Here is a 20,796-nt window from a genome sequence, read left to right on the forward strand (position 1 = left end):
GCGGTATGCTCGAGTTGCGGAAATAAAGTGAGCGGTACACCTGTACCTGCCAGACTCGTAATACCAGTGGGCGTTAAAAAGCAGCGTTGGGACCTCTCAACGCTGCTTTTTAACGCTAATGCAAGACTCGTAATCTAGGCGTTAGTGTTTCCTCTTTCCTATTCCTCTATACATTTATCTTGAAATAATATTCGTTTGTGTGGTTACTCTCTCTTCTCTTGCATTAATAGTGTACTGGACATGGATGATAATATCCCTTTCATTTTCATGGAGATTTTGCTGGCTGTTTGCATTGTTTCCTGTAATCTCCTGGTCTGTGTAACAGTTTATCTGCACAAGGAGCTGAGGTCGGTTACAAACTACCTGATCGTTAGCTTGGCAGCTGCAGATGTTGGTGTTGGAGCTCTTGCCATTCCCTTCTCCATAATTTTGAGCATGGAATATACACTCTGTTTCTACACTTGCATCTTTATCACATGTTTTCCTTTGGTGACCACACAATTCTCAATTCTTCTGCTTCTGCTCATCGCCATCAATGCTCAACTGAAGATTAGACTACCGAGCAGGTAGGCAACGCATAGCCGAAATAGAAACTGACAAAATGTCTCATATGAAAAGACATTGTAGTGTAAAGCTGTTCTAATTTGTTAGAGAATGTACATTTTTCACTTACCATGAAAATCTGTGTTGAACTCCTCCAAAAGAGTTAAACACATAGATAAAGTCACATTTACTCATAACTGATTATGGTTTCAGTGATAGCTTTTATTTTGTATGAAGCATAAGTACATATGCCCCATGCATGCTCATTTAAACACTATCCCTGTTAAGAAAGACAACGTTGGTGAGCAATATTATTGAATCATAGCTAACACAACATATAGTAAAAATATGAAGGGTTAGATTACAAGTGGAGAGCAATAATATTAGCGTCATTGTGCATTAACATCACTCAATCACAATCACTATCACGTTTTTGTTTGCATCCATATCAACGTTACTTTTTTTATTGCTTGAGCAATAGCTAAGACTCTGGAGCCCGCTAACATCTGCACGTCAGATAGTATAGATACACTAATGGCCCCGATTACAAGTGGAGTGTTATTAAACGCTTCTCCTCAAGCATTAACTCTGCTAGAAGTAAGATTTTTACATGTGTCGGGTAGCATTCATATTACAAGTTGAAAGTAAAGAGTTTGCGTGTAAAAAACGGACTTAAAATATTGCACGATAATGCATTCCTTTATAGAAGTCAAGTGGAAAAACACCCTACACACGCGCAGACCTGATCGCATATTCTCAAGTGCGCTAACCCGACATGAAAATCCCCCTTTCCCTCACTCGTAACTGTTAGTGCTCCGCTCCTAATCTGGCCCTAAAGCACTTACATAATAGACTTCTATGGGGGGTGTAGTAAAATTAATGTCATATATCCCTCAGGCACTAAGCTGAGGGTGCACTAAGCAAATGGTGCGCAAGTAGGGGAAAATTTCATTAGTTTTGTGCTATACTATTAACAATAATGGTTTACATTGAGTATCAAAAAGCTCTAAATTTTACAGCAGTATTTTTAAATTTTGCATAAGCGCAACACTTAAAGGGACAGTCAAGTCCAAAAAAAAACCTTGCATGATTTAAATAGGGAATGTAATTTTAAACAAATTCCCAATTTACTTTTATCACCAATTTTGCTTTGTTCTCTTGGTATACTTAGTTGAAAGCTAAATTTAGGAGGTTTATATGCTAATTTCTTAGACCTTGAAGACTGCCTCTAATCTGAATGCATTTTGACCACTAGAGGGCAATGGTTCATGTGTTTCATATAGATAACATTGAGCTCATGCACGTGAAGTGACCTAGGAGTGAGCACTGATTGGCTAAAATGCAAGTCTGCCAAAATAACTGAAATAAGGGGGCAGTCAGCAGAAGCTTAGATACAAGGTAATTACAAAGGTAAAACGTGTATTATTAGTACTGTGTTGGTTATGCAAAACTGGGGAATGGGTAACAACAAAAATTCTGGTGTGGACTGTCCCTTAAAGTCACTGTTTGCAATATGCGCACAATAAACTGTGGTGTCCATTAAAAGTATAGGGTGCACTAAAAAAGTTTCTAACATTTTTAACCTTCCACTTGTAATACCATATTGTGCGTTATTCTGAGCATGAGACGGAGCACAAGACAATGTACCCTTTATTATCTCTCACAGATCACAGTCCACATTTAATCTAGCCTGCAGTGTGCACATGAAGGTCCAAGAGGCATATGTACATGTACCATGTGCACAGTAAAAGAAACAGACATAACCTTTACCAGAACCAATTTTGCTAATACGTGTCTGTTACGGTACCAACAGTGTACCAAGAGTTAATACCAGGGAACAACGTCCTGCATAGGGAATCAGCAATTCACAAACCAGCCAGTTTTCAGGTTTAAACAGAATATATGCTTTATTTGAAGGCAGCACACAGATTTATACACCCTGGCTTCAGGTTACAGAGGGCATTGGTTTAACAGTAAAGCAAACATATGAACAATGCATCAAACCTCTAACAATTGTCTATTCACAGGTAAAACAGATTAACATATTAAGTTAATTAACTAGGGAAGAACGTTTACTCAGACAATCTGATGTTGGGCAGTCTAGTTAACATAATTACACAAGGACACAATCAGTTTACCCAGACAGACTCCTGAGACACAATCAGATCTTAAACATACATAGAATACATCTTATTACTGAATATAGGAACAGTTCTTATTAGCTATAAAGTCTTTTATGCCCACTTGGCTTAAAGAGTCACAATTGCTCCCACAAGGGGCACTCACACCCTGCACCCATCCTGTATTTATGGATACAGGGTGACATAGACATAAGACAGAGTTATGAAAGTACATGGGGTGTGTCCAGCATATAAAATTCCATATTTCCATGCAGTCTCTGGGTATCCTTAAGCCCATGTACCTCAGCCCAAAGAATGTTTCCATAACAGGCCCTCCAAGGTACAGTGGCGAGATTGGTTTTGGCACATCTCTCCCCTTTTCCAAACAGACTAACAGGGTATCTGACCTCCTGCCGGTCAGTGCCCTGGTTAGTCCAGCAACCCACCCATAAAACACAATTAGTAGTACAGTCCACCCACAATAAATGGTTACTACACCTGAGTACGGGGAAAACTTGTCCATGTCCAGGGTGCCTCACCACAGCTGTGTGGGGGACTGGTACGCTGAATTTGGTGGGTTGCGAGGTGGGGCAGAGACCAGCTGTACTCTGCCAGGGTTGCCAGCACTACCATGGAAGTAGCCTGGTGGGAGCCTGGTTGCTGGAGGGGGAGGACCGACTGTCTCCCCTTTGGATACATAGCTGTGCTGCTGGAGGGGGGGACCAATCGTCTCCCCTTTGGCTAAACAGCCGTGTTGCTGGGGGACAGGACCATCAAACCTCCTCTCCCTCTGGTTTGTCATGCTCGGCTGTCCAGGGTATGTACTGTGCCATATACCACCAGAGCGCCTGGTAGGCATGTCAGTTTGCTGGGACAATCCATCTGTATTCCCGTTATGAGAGAGAATTCTGTCCATACAAACAAGGGTTCAAATTCCTCAGTGCCCAGACCAGGGCCAAACAGTCCTTCAAAATCCCATCAGCTTCTTTACGAGTTTTCTGTACCTGCTCTTTATAGGTATCCACAATCCCTTCATACTGACATAGGGTGCCCTTGAGTTGCTGCACCTCACTATGAGCCAGCGTCAGCTTCTCCTCCAGTGTCACTAAGTTTTTCTTTAATGTTTCATGTTCCACTCTCAAGCTGGTGTTTTCTGCAGTCTGTCGGTGCAGCTTGTCTAGCAGAGATTCACGTTCTAACGTGCTTTTTCCTCTGCGCTCCTCTTCTCCTTCATCAGCGCATTGTAACGGGACCTTCCACGTATCAATAGCGGATAGAGATTTACTGAGCTCAGCGTTCTGGGGCTTAGCAGCAGGGGGGTCAGTCTCTGCTACACGGATCTGAGCATGGGTAGTCACAGAGTTAACATCAGCGGGACCCATAGGAGCGTAGGCAGAAACAAGGGGGGCCAAGTCATTTCCAAGAAGAACATCAGCAGGTAAGTCCTTCTTGACCCCCACATTCACAGGTCTAGCGCCCACTCCCCCAATCCAAATGTACCCTGGCAACAGGTAGGCTGAACACATCGCCCCCTGCTACCCTCACAGCCACAGTGTCTCCAGTGTACTGTTTCTCAGACACCAAGTTCTTTTGAAGCAAGGTCATGGTAGCACCAGTATCCCGTAGACCACTGACCTTCTTCCCATTCCACTTTAACCAGTTGCCGGTTATTCCGGTGGGCAGCTTGCACAAGGTCTGCCTCATGTAGGGATGCTCCAGCATTCTTGCGCCTCTACGTAGCGGGCCGCAGGCTGAGGATTACGTGGGATTCCGCCGGCGGGTCTTCTCCAGGACTGCGCTTGGTTCGCTGCGTTTAGGGGACACTCTGGTCTTTTGTGCCCTAGTTGCTTACATCTAAAGCACCGAATAGGTTGTGAGTAGCACCGCAGGGCTCTCTGAGGGGTAGTTCGTGGCCGGAGGCCGTGTGGTATAGTGGTGCGCCGGGGTTGGTAACTGGCAGCTGCTGGGGTGACTGGGGGTCTGTACTCCACTCCTAGCAGGGGGCTTAGTGGTAGCAGTGTCCAGTTTGCGGGCATCCGTATACTCATCTGCCAAGCGAGCCGCTTCCTGCAGGATGGAGGGTTTACGGTCCCGAACCCACTCTCGAACTCCTGCGGGTAATTTGTCGAAGCAATGTTCCAACAGGAATAGCTGCAGCACCTCTTCCCCAGATATGGCTTGGCACCCCGCTATCCAGTGAGCTGCTGTGCGGTGCACCTTACATGCCCACTCAAGGTAGGAATCTCCAGCTAAATTTAACAGTGTCTCTGAACCGTCTCCGGTATGCCTCCGGTTTAACCGCATACCTGGAGAGCACAGCCTCTTTTACAGTATTATAATCCGACTTCCTCATCTGGAATGGCCCGAAAAGCCTCTCTGGCCCGGCCGGATAATTTTTCCAGATAATATCGTGACCCAGTCCTCTGCGGGTACCTTGTGTAGTGCACATTGCCTCTCAAAATCCGCAAGGTACCCATCAATCTCTCCTTCTGTTTCCAGGAAGTTTTTAAAAGCTGCAAAATTTACTTTTCTCTTTTCCATCTTAGTCAGTATTGTAATAATCCCCCTCTTCCTGAGGTTACTGGCTTGTGTAGTTGCTCTTCTGGGCGATAAGGTTCATTCCGTCGCTGCCACCAATGTTACGGTACCAACAGTGTACCAAGAGTTAATACCAGGGAACAACGTCCTGCATAGGGAATCAGCAATTCACAAACCAGCCAGTTTTCAGGTTAAACAGAATATATGCTTTATTTGAAGGCAGCACACAGATTTATACACCCTGGCTTCAGGTTACAGAGGGCATTGGTTTAACAGTAAAGCAAACATATGAACAATGCATCAAACCTCTAACAATTGTCTATTCACAGGTAAAAACAGATTAACATATTAAGTTAATTAACTAGGAAGAACGTTTACCTCAGACAATCTGATGTTGGGCAGTCTAGTTAACATAATTACACAAGGACACAATCAGTTTACCCAGACAGACTCCTGAGACACAATCAGATCTTAAACATACATAGAATACATCTTATTACTGAATATAGGAACAGTTCTTATTAGCTATAAAGTCTTTTATGCCCACTTGGCTTATAGAGTCACAATTGCTCCCACAAGGGGCACTCACACCCTGCACCCATCCTGTATTTATGGATACAGGGTGACATAGACATAAGACAGAGTTATGAAAGTACATGGGGTGTCCAGCATATAAAATTCCATATTTCCATGCAGTCTCTGGGTATCCTTAAGCCCATGTACCTCCAGCCCAAAGAATGTTCCATAACAGGCCCTCCAAGGTACAGTGGCGAGATTGGTTTTGTCACAGTGTCTATGACAACAAGCTTCTATTCAAAACTGAAATGCTTAGTAAGAACAAACAATGGTTATATATACTGTATATGAGGCAATACATTCTCTCTCTTATGATTTTATTCTCTCTCTCTTTTCACCTCTTCTTTTCTTCTATCGCTCTCTTTTCTTCTCTTTCTCTCTTCTATCTCTCTGTCTTCTACTCTTCTTCTCTCTCTCTTCTCCTTTTCTTTTCTCTCTCTTCTCCTCTTCTTTTCTTTCTCTTCTCCTCTTCTTGTCTTCTATCTCTCTTCTCATCTTCTTGTCTTCTCTCTCTCTTCTCCTCTTCTTGTTTTCTATCTCTTTTCTTCTCTTCTTGTCTTCTATCTCTTTTCTTCTCTTCTTGTCTTCTATCTCTCTCTTCTCCTCTTCTTATCTCTCTCTCTCTTCTCTTCTTTTCTTCTCTCTTCTCCTCTTCTTGTCTTCTCTCTCCCTTCTCCTCTTCTTGTCTTCTATCTCTCTTCTACTCTTCTTCTCTCAATTTTACTCTTCTTCTCTCTCTCTCTCTCTCTCTCTCTCTCTCTCTCTCTCTCTCTCTTCTCCTCTTCTTTTCGTCTCTCTCTCCCTTATCCTCTTCTTGTCTTCTCTCTCCCTTATCCTCTTCTTGTCTTCTATCTCTCTCTTTTCCTCTTCTTTCTTCTCTCTCTCTTTTCCTCTTCTTTCTTCTCTCTCTCTTTTCCTCTTCTTTCTTCTCTCTCTCTTCTCCTCTTCTTTTCTTCCATCTCTCTATCTTATCCCCTTTGTTTTCTTTCTCTCCTCCTCCTCTTCTTTTCATCCATCTCTCTCTCTTATCCCCTTTGTTTCTTCTCTTTCCGCCTCCTCTTCTTTTCTTCTCTCCCTCTCCTCTTCGCTCCCTTTCCTCTCCACTCCCTCTCTTCTTCTCTCCCTCTCCTCTTCTCTCTCTCTCCTCTTCTCCTCCTCTTCTCTCCCTCTCCTCTTCTCTGCCTCTCCACTTCTCTCTCTTCCTCTCTTCTTCTCTCTTCTCTCCTCTCTTTTTCCTCTTCTCTCTCTTTCCTCTCCTCTCTCTTTCTCTCTCTTTCCTTTTCTCTCTCTTTCCTCTTCTCTCCTCTTCTTTCTCTCTTATAGCATCTATCTAGAACAATCGTATAAAGTAAGATTGGAGTGAATCAAATATCTAGATGTTAAAATATATATTTTTATATAACAGAGGTTTACTAATTATTTAGCAACAAGAAAAAGCTGGTACCATTATATCATTAGATGTGTTACTCATATCTCAATTCAGAACCAGAATTTATAAAATAATACATACCAATATTTTTTATTTCTCTAAAACTGCTAGGTTCAGGTATAAAAGTGCTGCCCATTTATTACCTTTGCAAATATCACTGGGAACCTATGCATATTTCTACTGTTTATCCATAACATCTGGTTAAAAAAAGTTACTTCTGAGCAATTGTAACTATGCTTTCAGCTATTACAAGTAGATCATTAAAAATACAATTTATGTATTTCCTGATTCAGACAGAACATGCAATTTTAAACAGCTTTTCAATTTACTTCTATTACATAATTTGTGTCATCATCTTGGTATCCTTTGTTTAAAAGCATACCTAGGTAGGCTCAGGAGCTGCTGATTGGTGGCTGCACATATATACCTCATGTTATTGGCTGACCCCTGTGCATTGTTGTTTCATCAACAAAGGATACCAAGAGAATTAAGCAATTTAGATAATAGAAGTAAATTGGAAAGTTGATTAAAATTGCATTCTCTATCTGAATCATGAAAGAAAAAAATTGGGTTTGATATCCCTTTAAGGGCCAAATTACAAGTGGAGCTCTAATTTATTGTGCGCCCGCAATAAATAACCAGCCATTACAATTTTCTGGTTATTGCTACCGCGAGCTCGCGGTAGCAATTAGAGATCAGAAATCTGGTTAATTTTATAAATGTGCCCCAAATGCCTCCAAAATACAGTGGGTGTATTTTATTAAAAAAAAAAATTGTAGCATTTTTATTTTTTAATAAAGTAACTGCACCAGTTTTTGGGGGCTAAAGTTGGTGGGTGTGGGGTGTTAGAAGAAAAACCCATTGAAATGTGCCTTTACATTACGGTCTATAGGAACTGTGTGTTCCCAGTAAATATATATGTATATTCTTATATACATATGTATTTATGTGTTAATATGTATATATATACACATATAAACACATAAATATGTATGTAAATAATCATGTACATATATATTTACAATTTGCTGCCATTGCTGCGGGAATTACCCCCTTATCTGCACTAGTTCTTATGCTGTGTCTCACGGCATGGGAATGAGGTTCCTATTGTAGCCTATGGAAGTGCGCTCTATTGAGCGCATAGCTTCCTAGCAATGGGAACCAGTGCACCATTGCGTGTTTTTGCGCTCCATTCATAATCTGTCCCTAAACGTTTTAACCAGAGTATCTTAAAAAGACTGAAACTTCATTAGTACATTCTATACATTAGATAGATAGCACAAAAAGGGCTATTTAGGAACTTTTATTACCAGTGGTGAGTTGCGTTGCGCTCTAGCTCAATCCTAAATACTGCTGTATAATTTAGCACTTTATGAGACCTGAGGTATATAATTATTATTATTAATAATACAGCACAGACAAACATGAAGAATTCCACTACTTGTGCACCATCAGTTTAGAACACCACTGGCTTAGTGCTTGAGCAATATCCAATATGCAGATGTTAGCACACCTTAGACTATAGCTTGTGCAATAAAAATTATCATTCGACCTGTAATATGATCAAAAAATGTTAAAAGTTATTGATTGCCCTAACACAATTAAGAGCTAATGAAAGGGATAGGATAGCAGCTAATGCTGTGTCTTCCTTTGTGTTGAGCAGTAAAATGGATTAACCCCTTAACGACCAGTGACATACAGGATACATTGTGGTCATTAAGGGGTTAACTAGTTATTTAGAGACAACAGATATTATTGTATATTAGTGCTAATTGTAAAGAACTGTATGTTTTTCATAAACTGAGAGTAAGAAGAACTTCAAATTAGTTAAATTTAAAACAATGGTAAACATCTTGTAAATGGGAGAATTTCTGCATCCTTGCAATAAATTAAAGTGATGGTAAATTTTAACTTTTTAGTTACAATATTTGTAATCATAAACTAAAAGATGCCAAAGGGGAATCAATATGATTGGCTACAGCCTGAATTGTAAGTGAAGTAGAAAATAGACTACCTGTTATGGGCTGAGGAACGGCAACATATGGGAAAACATGAAAGGGTAATTAATAAAAATAAAAAAATGTGAAATTAATGAAAGTCCCCCATCTTTTAGTTTATGATTACAAATATTGTAAACTAGAAAAGTTAAAGTTTACCATCACTTTAACGTAGTAGGTGAGTTTAACATGTTTTGAATGCATTTGATTGTTTGGTTTGTTTGGTAAATGTATTCAATATCCAAACACCACCCATGACTTTTTATATGCCCCTGCTTTAGCACCAGTAACTGTCCCATTAATCCTTATTATATGGAGGAGTCAGGTCCCCTGAGCTTGTTACTGTAAGCAGAAAAGTTATATAACAAACAAATAAAAAGAAGGCAGTAGCCCTAAAAGCAATTAGGGTGTTTATCCGCTATAATTGATTAAACAATTTTATTTATTCATGAACCTTAAATTATCTCATACTCTAAATAATATCTAAATTAATTTCCTATGGTGAAATATTGTGAGGTAAAATATTCCAAACCTTCTAACTTGTGCACAATCAATTAATACCAGCGCTGGTTAAAAAAACATAATTTATGTCTTACCTGATAATATTTATTTCTCTTGTAGTGTATTCAGTCCACGGGTCATCCATACTTATGGGATATATTCCCTTCCCAACCAGGAAGTTGCAAGAGGATCACCCAAGCAGAGCTGGAGTTTTAATTAAAATTTAGATCTGCCTTAAAAGACAGGGCGGGCCAGTGGACTGAATACACTACAAGAGAAATAAATTTATCAGGTAAGCATAAATTATGTTTTCTCTGTTAAGTGTATTCAGTCCACGGGGTCATCCATTACTTATGGAGATACCATACCAAAGCCAAAGTACACGGATGATGAGAGGGACAAGGCAGGAACTTAAACGGAAGGAACCACTGCCTGTAGAACCCTTTCTCCCCAAAAACAGCCTCCGAAGAAGCAAAAGTGTCAAATTTGTAAACATTTTGAACAAAGTGTGAAGTGAAGACCAAGTTGCAGCCTTTGCAAATCTGTTCAACAGAGGCCTCATTCTTAAAGGCCCAGGTGGGAAGCCACAGCTCTAGTGGAATGAGCTGTAATTCTTTCAGGGGGCTGCTGTCCAGCAGTCCTCATAGGCTAAAACGTATTATGCTACAAAGCCAAAAGGAGAGAGAGGTTGCCGAAGCTTTATTGACCCTCTCCTCTGACCAGAGTACACGACAAACAGGGAAGAAGTTTGACGAAAATCTTTAGTTGCCTGTAAATAGAACTTCAGGGGCACGGACTACGTCCAGATTATGCAAAAGTCGTTCCTTCATTGAAGAAGGATTAGGACATAATGATGGGACAACAATCTCCTGATTGATATTCCTGTTAGAAACTACCTTAGGGTAAAAACCCAGGTGTTTAGTACGCAGAACTACCTTGTCTGAATGGAAAATCAGATAAGGAGAATCACAATGTAAGGCCGATAACTCAGAGACTCTTCGAGCCGAAGAAATAGCCATCAAAAACAGAACTTTCCAAGATAAAAGCTTAATATCAATGGAATGAAGGGGTTCAAAACGGAACCCTTGAAGAACTTTAAGAACCAAGTTTAAGCTCCACGGAGGAGCAACAGTCTTAAACACAGGCTTATCCTAGCCAAAGCCTGACAAAAAGCCTGGACGTCTGGAACTTCTGCCAGACGTTTGTGGTAAAAGAATAGACAGAGCAGAAATCTGTCCCTTAACGAACTAGCAGATAAGCCCTTTTCTAAACCCTCTTGTAGAAAGGACAATATCCTAGGAATCCTAACCCCTACTCCATGAGTAACCCTTGGATTCGCACCAATATTAAATATTTACGCCACTCTGAGAAGCCACGCTTTGATAGAATCAAGCCCGTTCAATCTCCATGCAGTCCAGCCTCAGAGAAATAAGATTTGGATGTTTGAAAAGGACCTTTGTATTAGAAGGTCCCTGCTCAGAGGTAGAAACCATGGTGGACAGGACGGAGCATGTCCACTAGGTCTGCATACCAGGGTCCCTGCGTGGCCACGCAGGCCGCCTATCAGAATCACCGATGCCTCTCTCCTCCTGTTGGAACTTGGCAATCAGTCCGAGGTAGCATCGGAAATGGTGGAAACACATAAGCCATGTTGATGACCCAAGGGGCTGTCAGAGCATCTATCAGCGCCGCTCCCCGGGTCCCCCTGGACCTGGATCCGTAACAAGGAAGTTTGCGTCTTGGCGAGACGCATAAGATCCAGATCTGGTTTGCCCAACGATGAATCAGTTGAGCGAAGACCTCCGGATGAAGTTCCCCACTCTCCCGGATGAAAGGTCTGGCGACTTAGAAAATCCGCCTCCCAGTTCTCCACGCCTGGGATGTAGATCGCTGACAGGTGGCAAGAGTGAGACTCTGCCCCAGCGAATTATCTTTGAGACTTCCAACCATCGCTAGGGAACTCCTGGTTCCCCCCTCTGATGGTTGATGTAAGCACAGTCGTGATTGTTGTCCCGACCTGAAATCTGATGAACCTCAGTGTTTCTAACTAGAGGCCAAGCTAAAAAGAGCATTGAATATTGCTCTCAACTCCAGAATATTTATTGGGAGGAGTTTCTCCTCCTGAGTCCATAATCCCTGAGCCTTCAGGGAGTTCCAGACTGCGCCCCAACTAGAAGGCTGGCATCTGTTGTTACAATCGTCCAATCTGGCCTGCGAAAGGTCATACCCTTGGACAGTGAGACCCGAGAAAGCACCAGAGAAGAGATCTCTGGTCTCCTTGGTCCAGATTTAGCAGAGGGGACAAATCTGAGTAATCCCCATTCCACTGACTTAGCATGCATAATTGCAGCGGTCTAGAGATGCAGGCGCGCTAATGGCACTATGTCCATTGCCGCTACCATTAAGCCGATTACTTCCATGCACTGAGCCCTGACGGGCGTGGAATGGAATGAAGGACACTGGCAAGCATTTAGAAGTTTTGATAACCTGGACTCCGTCAGGTAAATTTTCATCTCTACAGAATCTATAAAGAGTCCCTAGAAAGGAGACTCTTGTGAGTGGTGATAGAGAACTCTTTTTCCACCGTTCACTCTTTCCACCCATGCGACCTCAGAAATGCCAGAAACTATCATCTGTATGCGACTTGGCAATTTGAAGCTTGACCGCTGGTATCAGGATGTCGTCTAGATACGGAGCACCGCTATGCCTCGCGGTCTTAGAACCGCCAGAAGTGAGCCCAGAACCTTTGTAAAGATTCTCGGGGCCGTAGCCAACCCGAAGGGGGAGGGCTACAAATTGGTAATGCCTGTTTAGAAAGGCAAATCTTAGGAACCGATGATGATCTTTGTGAATCGGTATATGAAGGTAGGCATCCTTTAAGTCCACTGTGGTCATGTACTGACCCTCTTGGATCAATGGGTAGGATGGTCCGAATAGTTTCCATTTTGAATGATGGAACTCTGAGGAATTTGTTTAAGATCTTTAGGTCCAAAAATTGGTCTGAAGGTACCCTCTTTCTTGGGAACCACAAACAGATTTGAATAAAATCCCTGTCCTTGTTCCGTCCGCGGAACTGGGTGGATCACCCCCATTACTAGGAGGTCTTGTACGCAGCGTAGGAATGCCTCTTTCTTTATCTGGTTTCCTGATAACCATTGAAAGATGAAATCTCCCTTGAGGAGGAGAAGCCTTGAAGTCCAGAAGATATCCCTGAGATATGATCTCCAACGCCCAGGGATCCTGGACATCTCTTGCCCACGCCTGGGCGAAGGAGAGATAGTCCTGCCCCCCACTAGATCCGTTTCTGGATAGGGGGCCCTCTCTTCATGCTGTCTTAGGGGCAGAAGTAGGTTTTCTGGCCTGTTTGCCCTTGTTCCAGGGCTGGTTAGCTTTCCAGCCCTGTCTGTAACGAGCAACAGGTCCTTCCTGTTTTGGAGCGGAGGAAGTTGATGCTGCTCCCTGCCTTGGAATTTACGAAAGGCACGAAAATTAGACTGTTTGGCCTTTGACTTTGCCCTGTCCTGAGGAAGAGTATGACCCTTACCTCCAGTAATGTCAGCAATAATTTCTTTCAAGCCCGGGCCCCGAATAAGGTCTGCCCTTTGAAAGGAATATTAAGCAATTAGATTTAGAAGTCACGTCAGCTGACCAGGATTTAAGCCATAGCGCTCTGCGCGCCTGGATGGCGAATCCGGAAGTTCTTAGCCGTTAGTTTGGTTAAATGTACAACGGCATCAGAAACAAATGCATTAGCTAGCTTAAGTGCTTTAAGCTTGGCCACAATCTTCATCCAATGGAGCTGGTTGCGAATGGCCTCTTCCAGAGACTCAAACCAGAATGCCGCAGCAGCAGTGACAGGCGCAATGCATGCAAGGGGCCTGTAAGATAAAACCTTGTTTGAACAAACATTTTTCTTAAGGTAACCTTCTAATTTTTTATCCATTGGATCCGAAAAAGCACAACTATCCTCCACCGGGATAGTGGTACGTTTAGCTAAAGTAGAAACTGCTCCCTCCACCTTAGGGACTGTCTGCCATAAGTCTCGTGTGGTGGCGTCTATTGGGAACATTTTTCTAAATATCGGAGGAGGGGAAAAGGGCACACCGGGTCTATCCCACTCCTTGCTAATAATTTCTGTAAGCCTTTTAGGTATAGGAAAAACGTCAGTACACACCGGTATCGCAAAGTATCTATCCAACCTACATATTTTCTCTGGAATTGCAACCGTGTTACAATCATTCAGAGCTGCTAATACCTCCCCTAGCAATACACGGAGGTTCTCAAGCTTAAATTTAAAATTAGAAATCTCTGAATCCGGTCTCCCTGGATCAGATCCATCACCCACAGAATGAAGCTCTCCGTCCTCATGTTCTGCAAATTGTGACGCAGTATCAGACATGGCTCTCACATCATCAGCACACTCTGTCCTTAACCCAGAGCTATCGCGCTTGCCTCTTAATTCAGGTAATTTAGCTAATACCTCTGTCATAACAGCAGCCATGTCTTCCAAAGTGATTTGTATGGGCCTCTCTGATGTACTTGGTGCCACAATATCACGCGCCTCCTGAGCGGGAGGCGAAGGTACTGACACATGAGGAGAGTTAGTCGGCATAACTTCCCCCTCGTTGTCTGGTGATAATTTCTTTACAGATATAAATTGACTTTTATTCAAAGTGGACATCAATACATTTAGTAACACATATTTCTGTGGGGCTCCACATTGGCCTTCAAACATAGTGAACAAACAGATTCCTCTGTGTCAGACATGTTTAAACAGACTCGCAATGAGACTAGCAAGCTTGGAAAATCCTTTCAAATAAATTTACAAGCAATATAAAAAACGCTACTGCGCCTTTAAGAAGCACAAAAAATCGTCACAGTTGAAATAACAATGAACCAAATCAGTTATAGCAACCAAATTTTCACAGTAAATGTATTAAGTTAGCAAAGCATTGCACCCAATAGCAAATGGATGATTACCCCTTAATACCCAAAAACGGATAATCAATTTAACAATTAACGTTTTTATCACAGTCAAACACTCTGTCACAGGGTCTGCTGTGACTGATTATCTCCCTCAAAATGAATTTTGAAGACCCCTGAGCTCTCTAGAGACATCCTGGATCAAGGAGGAAGAAGCAGGAAGACTGAAACTGAATTTTTACTGCGCAAAAAAGCGCTAAAATAGGCCCCTCCCACTCATATTACAACAGTGGGAAACCTATGTAGAAAAAAAACGACAGCCATGTGGAAAATCATGCCCCAAAAGATTTATCACCAAAGTACCTCACAAAAAAACGAAATAACATGCCAGTAAACGTTTTAAACATGCACTTTTAAAAGATAAGTAGTGTTATTAATAAGCCTGCTACCAGTCGCTTCTACTGCAGTTAAGGCTCATACATTACTTCAGTATTAACAGTATTTTCTTAGTCAAATTCCATTCCTTAGAAAATTACTTATTGTACATACATTCATCAGCCTGATACCAGTCGCTACTGCATTTAAGGCTGTGTACTTACATTACATCGGTATCAGCAGTATTTTCTTAGTCAATTCCATTCCTTAGAAAAATAATTTACTGCACATACCTTGTTTTGCAGGATTCCCCACACGCTATTTCCCTTTCTGAAAGTTACCCCACTCCTCAGAATGTGCGAGAACAGCCAGTGGATCTTAGTTACTTCTGCTAAGATCATAGAAAACGCAGGCAGATTCTTCTTCCAAATACTGCCTGAGAGCAAACAGCACACTCCGGTGCCATTTAAAATAACAAACTTTTGATTGAAGAAATAAACTAAGTATAAAAAACACCACAGACCTCTCACAACGTCCTATCTAGTTTGAGTTGCAAGAGAATGACTGGATATGACATGTGAGGGGAGGAGCTATGTAGCAGCTCTGCTTGGGTGATCCTCTTGCAACTTCCTGTTGGGAAGGGAATATATCCCATAAGTAATGGATGACCCGTAGACTGAATACACTTAACAAGAGAAATAAATAAAAAAACAATAATAAGATCACCAAAATGTATATATAACATCCTGCTGTAAAAATATTCAATTTTGTAATATATGTTTTAATAGTTCTTTATAGTGTTGCCTTCCAAAAAATTAAAATTGTGCAATCAGTATATAAAATAAGTCCCAATGGATCTTAAATGTAAAGTCTTCCATAATATTTTCTGTACAATCAGTAATAGTGTAGTAACTCACGTGGTGATCTGTGTTCTTTAATTTACATAGAGATGGTGTTATTCCTTTATCTCCTTATGGAATATTTTTCAGAACCATATAATCAACTTGCCTAGTTTTCCAAAGCCTTTTACAAGATCTTAGTCCACATTAAGTTAAAGTGATAGTAAATTATCCCCTTTATAAAAACAGATCCGGAATGTTAGATGTTCTCCAATCAGCGCTCTGCCTTTTGTGTGCCTCTTGTTGTAGCTAGAGCGCTGATTGTGACAACAATTTAAACCGTTAGCTCACAGAAAAATTGACCTTTGAAGTGGGCGGCAGAGCACGGGGTATTTTAATTTTATATCTATATTAAAAATTAAATTATAGCACAACTTCATTACAAATGATGAATTCAACTCCATTTAAAATATCACTAACATTCCAGATCTATTTTTATAAAGGGAGAGTTTACCATCTCTTTATTGTGTACAATCTATACAAACATGTTGCTTGTCAGTTCTGTGTTTGGCTTCTCAATATCAGTAGGTTCAAAAAACAACTATGAAGATTTTAAATTGACCACCTTGACAGGTTGGGCTCTATGCTTGTGACAAATTAACTTGTCATGTACTACATATCAGCCAGTTTAAATGTTATCACTTCGGCTCTTCAGCATTATTAGTCTTCAACACTGTTCAGTCCGTCTTTAACATCCACAATTTGTCTGTTTGAAAAGCACGGCTCCCAGCATTTATGTAGTATCCACTCTGCCATGATACTATGTTGTCAATCAGTATTACGTCACCTGACATCGGGACATATTTTACAAAATGACATTATTTTATCATTTTATTATTTATACATTTTGGGGATCTTATTATTATTATCATTTTAACCAGTGCCGGCATTAATTGATTGTGTACAATTAGAAGGTTTGGAATATTTTACCACATACTATTTCACCATAGAACTGATTTAGATATTAGAGTATGAGATAATTGAAGTTTCATGAATAAATAAAAAAAAGTATAACACCCTAATTGCTTTTTGCTGTACATTCTTGTTTTGTATTTGTTTGTTATATATCTGCTTAACCCTTTGGGAGGAGTGTGTTTGGTAAGTTTTAGCTATATTAGGTATTTTAAGTTAAAAGCAGTAGGTTTTATTTGAGTGTGAATTAGCATAAAACGCTAGTCATGGTCATTATTTTAGCAAAGTGGCCATTGTTTCCAGTTACTTATATGATAATCTCTGCTGAAGCCAGTTAGGGACAGATATGTGTCAGAGTTGGGCTTCTGAAGATTGCCATGTGTCCTTCCCAATGTTAAAATCAGAAACTCTTTATTTTCAGACTTAAAGAGATAGTAAAGTCAAAATTAAACTTGCACAATTAGGATAGAGCATGTAATTTTAAGACACTTTTAAATTCACTTCTATTTTCATATGTGCTTTGTTGGTATCCATTGTTAAAAAAAAGAATATGCATATATCCTACACTAGTGGAAGCTAGCTGCTAATTGGTGCCTGCACACATTTGTCTCTTGTGATTGGCTAACTACATGTGTTCAGCTAGCTGTAGCAGTGCAATGCTGTTCCTCCAGCAAAGGATAGCAAAAGAATTAATCAAATTTTATAATATAAATTAAATGCAAAGTTGTTTAAAATTGTATGTTCTACAATAATAATAATAATAATAAAAAAAGAAAATTGGGGGGGATCCTGCCCCTTTAAGCTAGAGCAAAATAAATAATAAAGCAATATTGCAAAGTTGTTTCACTACAAAAAATTAAACATTTTATATTAAAAAGTGATTGTTTACTGTCTGTTTTATGAACAAAGTGCACTGTAGATACACTTTTGTAATCACAAATCCTGTTTTACAGCTACAGTGTGTATGTGACAAATCGTCGCTTGGTTGTTGCAGTCTTTCTCTGCTTCTCCCTCTCCTGTCTCATCGGTTTTTCTCCAATGATGGGATGGAATCAGTTCCAACAGTACATCGGCCGAAACAAATCCCTATCTGCTTATGACCGGTTCATGTGGGGATACCCCTTACCCCGCACAGCAAGGGACCTTTCCAGTGCCTACTTTAGCCACAAAGTGTCTATCAATAGCAGCAAAATTCAAAGACAACATTTGGGTTGCTGTTCTCTCACAGCAGTCTTCAGTCCTGACTATTTGGTGTACTTTGTGTTTTTTGGTTGCACTCTTCTGCCCTTGGCCATTATGCTTGGTATTTATGCAGATCTCTTCAGAGTGGTGCGCAGTCATTTGAGGTCGGCCAAGAAGAGGGAAATGCATATGGCCTGCACGCTTTTTCTTCTTATGGCTATCTTTTGTTTGTGTTGGATGCCACTCAATGCAATTAACAGCCTCAGGCTCCTTTGCCGATCATGCACAGTCCATGTACCACTTATAAGGTTGGCAGTTCTTTTGTCACATATGAATTCCTTTGCCAACCCCCTTGTTTATGCCATGAGAAAAAAGGATTTTGGTGCAGCCCTGAGATCTGTGTTCCTAAGTTCATTTCTCTGTTGGACATCACAGAAGATTTGCTGCCGCAAACAAAAGATCCATCCTCAGGCCTAATTTAATGACTGTTAACGGAGCAAATAGTTTTAGAAAAGTTTCCAATTTACTTTTATTATCATATTTGCTTAGTTCTTATGTTATTCTTTGTTGAAGAAAATATATAGATAGGTAGTGTGAACATGATAGGAAAAGGTGCTGCCATCTAGTGCGGTTGCTAATGTATAACATTCTTGCAAAACAGCTGCAATATAGTGCTGTAGACATGCATGCTCCTGAGCATCTTTCCTGCTTTTCAACAAAGGATATCAAGAAAATGAAGACAATGTGATAATAGAAGTAAATTGGAAAGTTGTTTAAAATTGTATGTTCTACCTGAAAGAAAAATTGTGGGTTTTATGTAACTTGAAATCCCCCTACCTGTGCTGTCAGCTATTCTGCTAAGATTTATTTTTCTATTCCATGCAACAGGTACACTATATGACTACATAGTGTAATATATTAATGACTTGTATCTACTATGTAAATAATACTTTTATGCCCTGTATGTGTCTGTACCTATTACTATAATAAAGAACTTGCCATCAGTGTGAGATGGGGAAGAGTTAGCATTATTTGCCTTTGAATTGGATATCAGGGCACATTTTAATTTCAATCTCTGATCATCCTAACAGTGCTAAACTTAAAAAAATAAAATAAAAATAAACATGGGGTGGAGCTTGGCCAAGAAGGCAAATGGCCACAAATTAGAACGGCTCTGTATCAGCCAGGGGCTCCAGGTCTTCAAAGTATACCAGATTGCTAATCTGCTACTCTGTGGTGGTGCAGGACAGCATCAGGACTGCAGCGGGTGTTGAAAAGTTGGTCCACCTCCATCTTAACTCACACAAGGTATTTGCAGAGTGAAGCGGCGGTGACCAGACCGTAACGCAGTGACAACCCCTTCACCAGCACAGTCTAAAAGTGCACATACAGTAGCTCATTCATTGATAGTCATGCAGTGATCTGCAACCTATATACTGAAAAAATACAGCACAAGCTTCTAAGACCTTAACGGGCATTGCTTCAATTAGCTTATATACAGAGTGCAGGAATCAAATGAAACACAATCTTAAAACATCTCCATGTTATATGTGTTCAGTGACATAGGATGCCTCTCTTCAGATTTATTTTGCATGCTGATTAGATCAACTAATATACCGTATTTTCCGGCGTATAAGACGACTTTTTAACTCTTGAAAATCTTCTCAAAAGTTGAGGGTCGTCTTATACGCCGGGTGTCGTTACACAACAGTACGCATTAGCTGACCCATAGAGACCTTTGTCTCCATGACAATGACGCTTTACTATTACGGGAACTAAGATACCGGAAGCGGAAGTTTGGGTGCTTGAAGCTGCCATATTGGAAGCGGAGGAGAAAAAAGGGAGAGAGAGCATAGAGAAAGGGAAATAGATTTGAACTGAGAGGTGAGCGGAATGGGGGAATTTGTGTGTTATATATGCGGGTGCAGGGGTTGGATAGGCTGCTTTGAGTAGGAGGCGCAGTCTCGAAACGTTTAGGAAGTAAAGCGAGAGACCGGGGTGCTGGGCCCTCCTTAGTTGTGGGATGTGATGGTGGAGCTAGTGTTCTGTCATCAGCCTATAATAACATAAGGTAAACGACGACTCTCTGTGGCTGCCCCATAATGTGTGGCCGAAAAGCGAGTCTAGTTGCTGCTGTAAGTGATGGATGTGGAGCGATCAGCACTAGTATATAATGAACCACAAGCGGTGCACATTAAATATAAGGAACAAACTAGGAAAAACTTGCTGCGAGGTAGGGTTAAACATTTGTCAGTATAGGAGTTGTACCCAGTTAGACGCTGGTTGCTAAAGCGTTAAACTACAAGCGTTAAACAGGCTGCTGATTCAAAGTATACATATGTCAGTAATATAAATAAATATGTAAAATAACTATATTGTTTTAGGAACTAGACAGAACTTTTCTCAGACAGGGAGTAAGGGTGATTATTATCCTAATCCTAATTTCATTGAGGGGGTAAGGGGGTAGTCTAGGGGGTAGTCTTATATGGCGAGTATAGCACAAACCCTATATTTTTAACAGGAAAAGTAGGGGGTCGTCTTATACGCCCAGTCGTCTTATACGCCGGAAAAGACGGTACTAATCTTTTGAAAGTTCCACTGCATTTTCCAGCTGGTATATCTTACTGGCCCTGTATTTAATTTATGTATCACTAGGCAATAAGCCTGCCCAGAGGGCGGTCTATGTTGAAAAAATACAAACCCCCAAGCTAAATTTACAAAAAATAAAAAATGTAAAATTACAGAAAAAAATAAACAAAGCTATCCAAAATAAAAAAATTAAACCTAAACTAATACCCCTA

General features: G+C 40.8%; 1 protein-coding gene across 1 annotated transcript; it reads left to right on the forward strand.

The window, feature by feature from the left end:
- The first annotated feature begins 240 nt into the window (after positions 1-240).
- LOC128638950 (adenosine receptor A2a-like) lies at positions 241-19,005 on the forward strand. Its single transcript, XM_053691084.1, has 2 exons — positions 241-566; positions 17,767-19,005. The coding sequence occupies exons 1-2, from the start codon at positions 241-243 to the stop codon at positions 18,470-18,472; spliced, it is 1,032 nt and encodes a 343-aa protein (XP_053547059.1). The 3' UTR covers positions 18,473-19,005.
- The last annotated feature ends 1,791 nt before the right edge of the window (positions 19,006-20,796 follow it).

Source organism: Bombina bombina, chromosome 8, assembly GCF_027579735.1.
Source record: "Bombina bombina isolate aBomBom1 chromosome 8, aBomBom1.pri, whole genome shotgun sequence".
NCBI classification, from domain to species: Eukaryota; Metazoa; Chordata; class Amphibia; order Anura; family Bombinatoridae; genus Bombina; species Bombina bombina.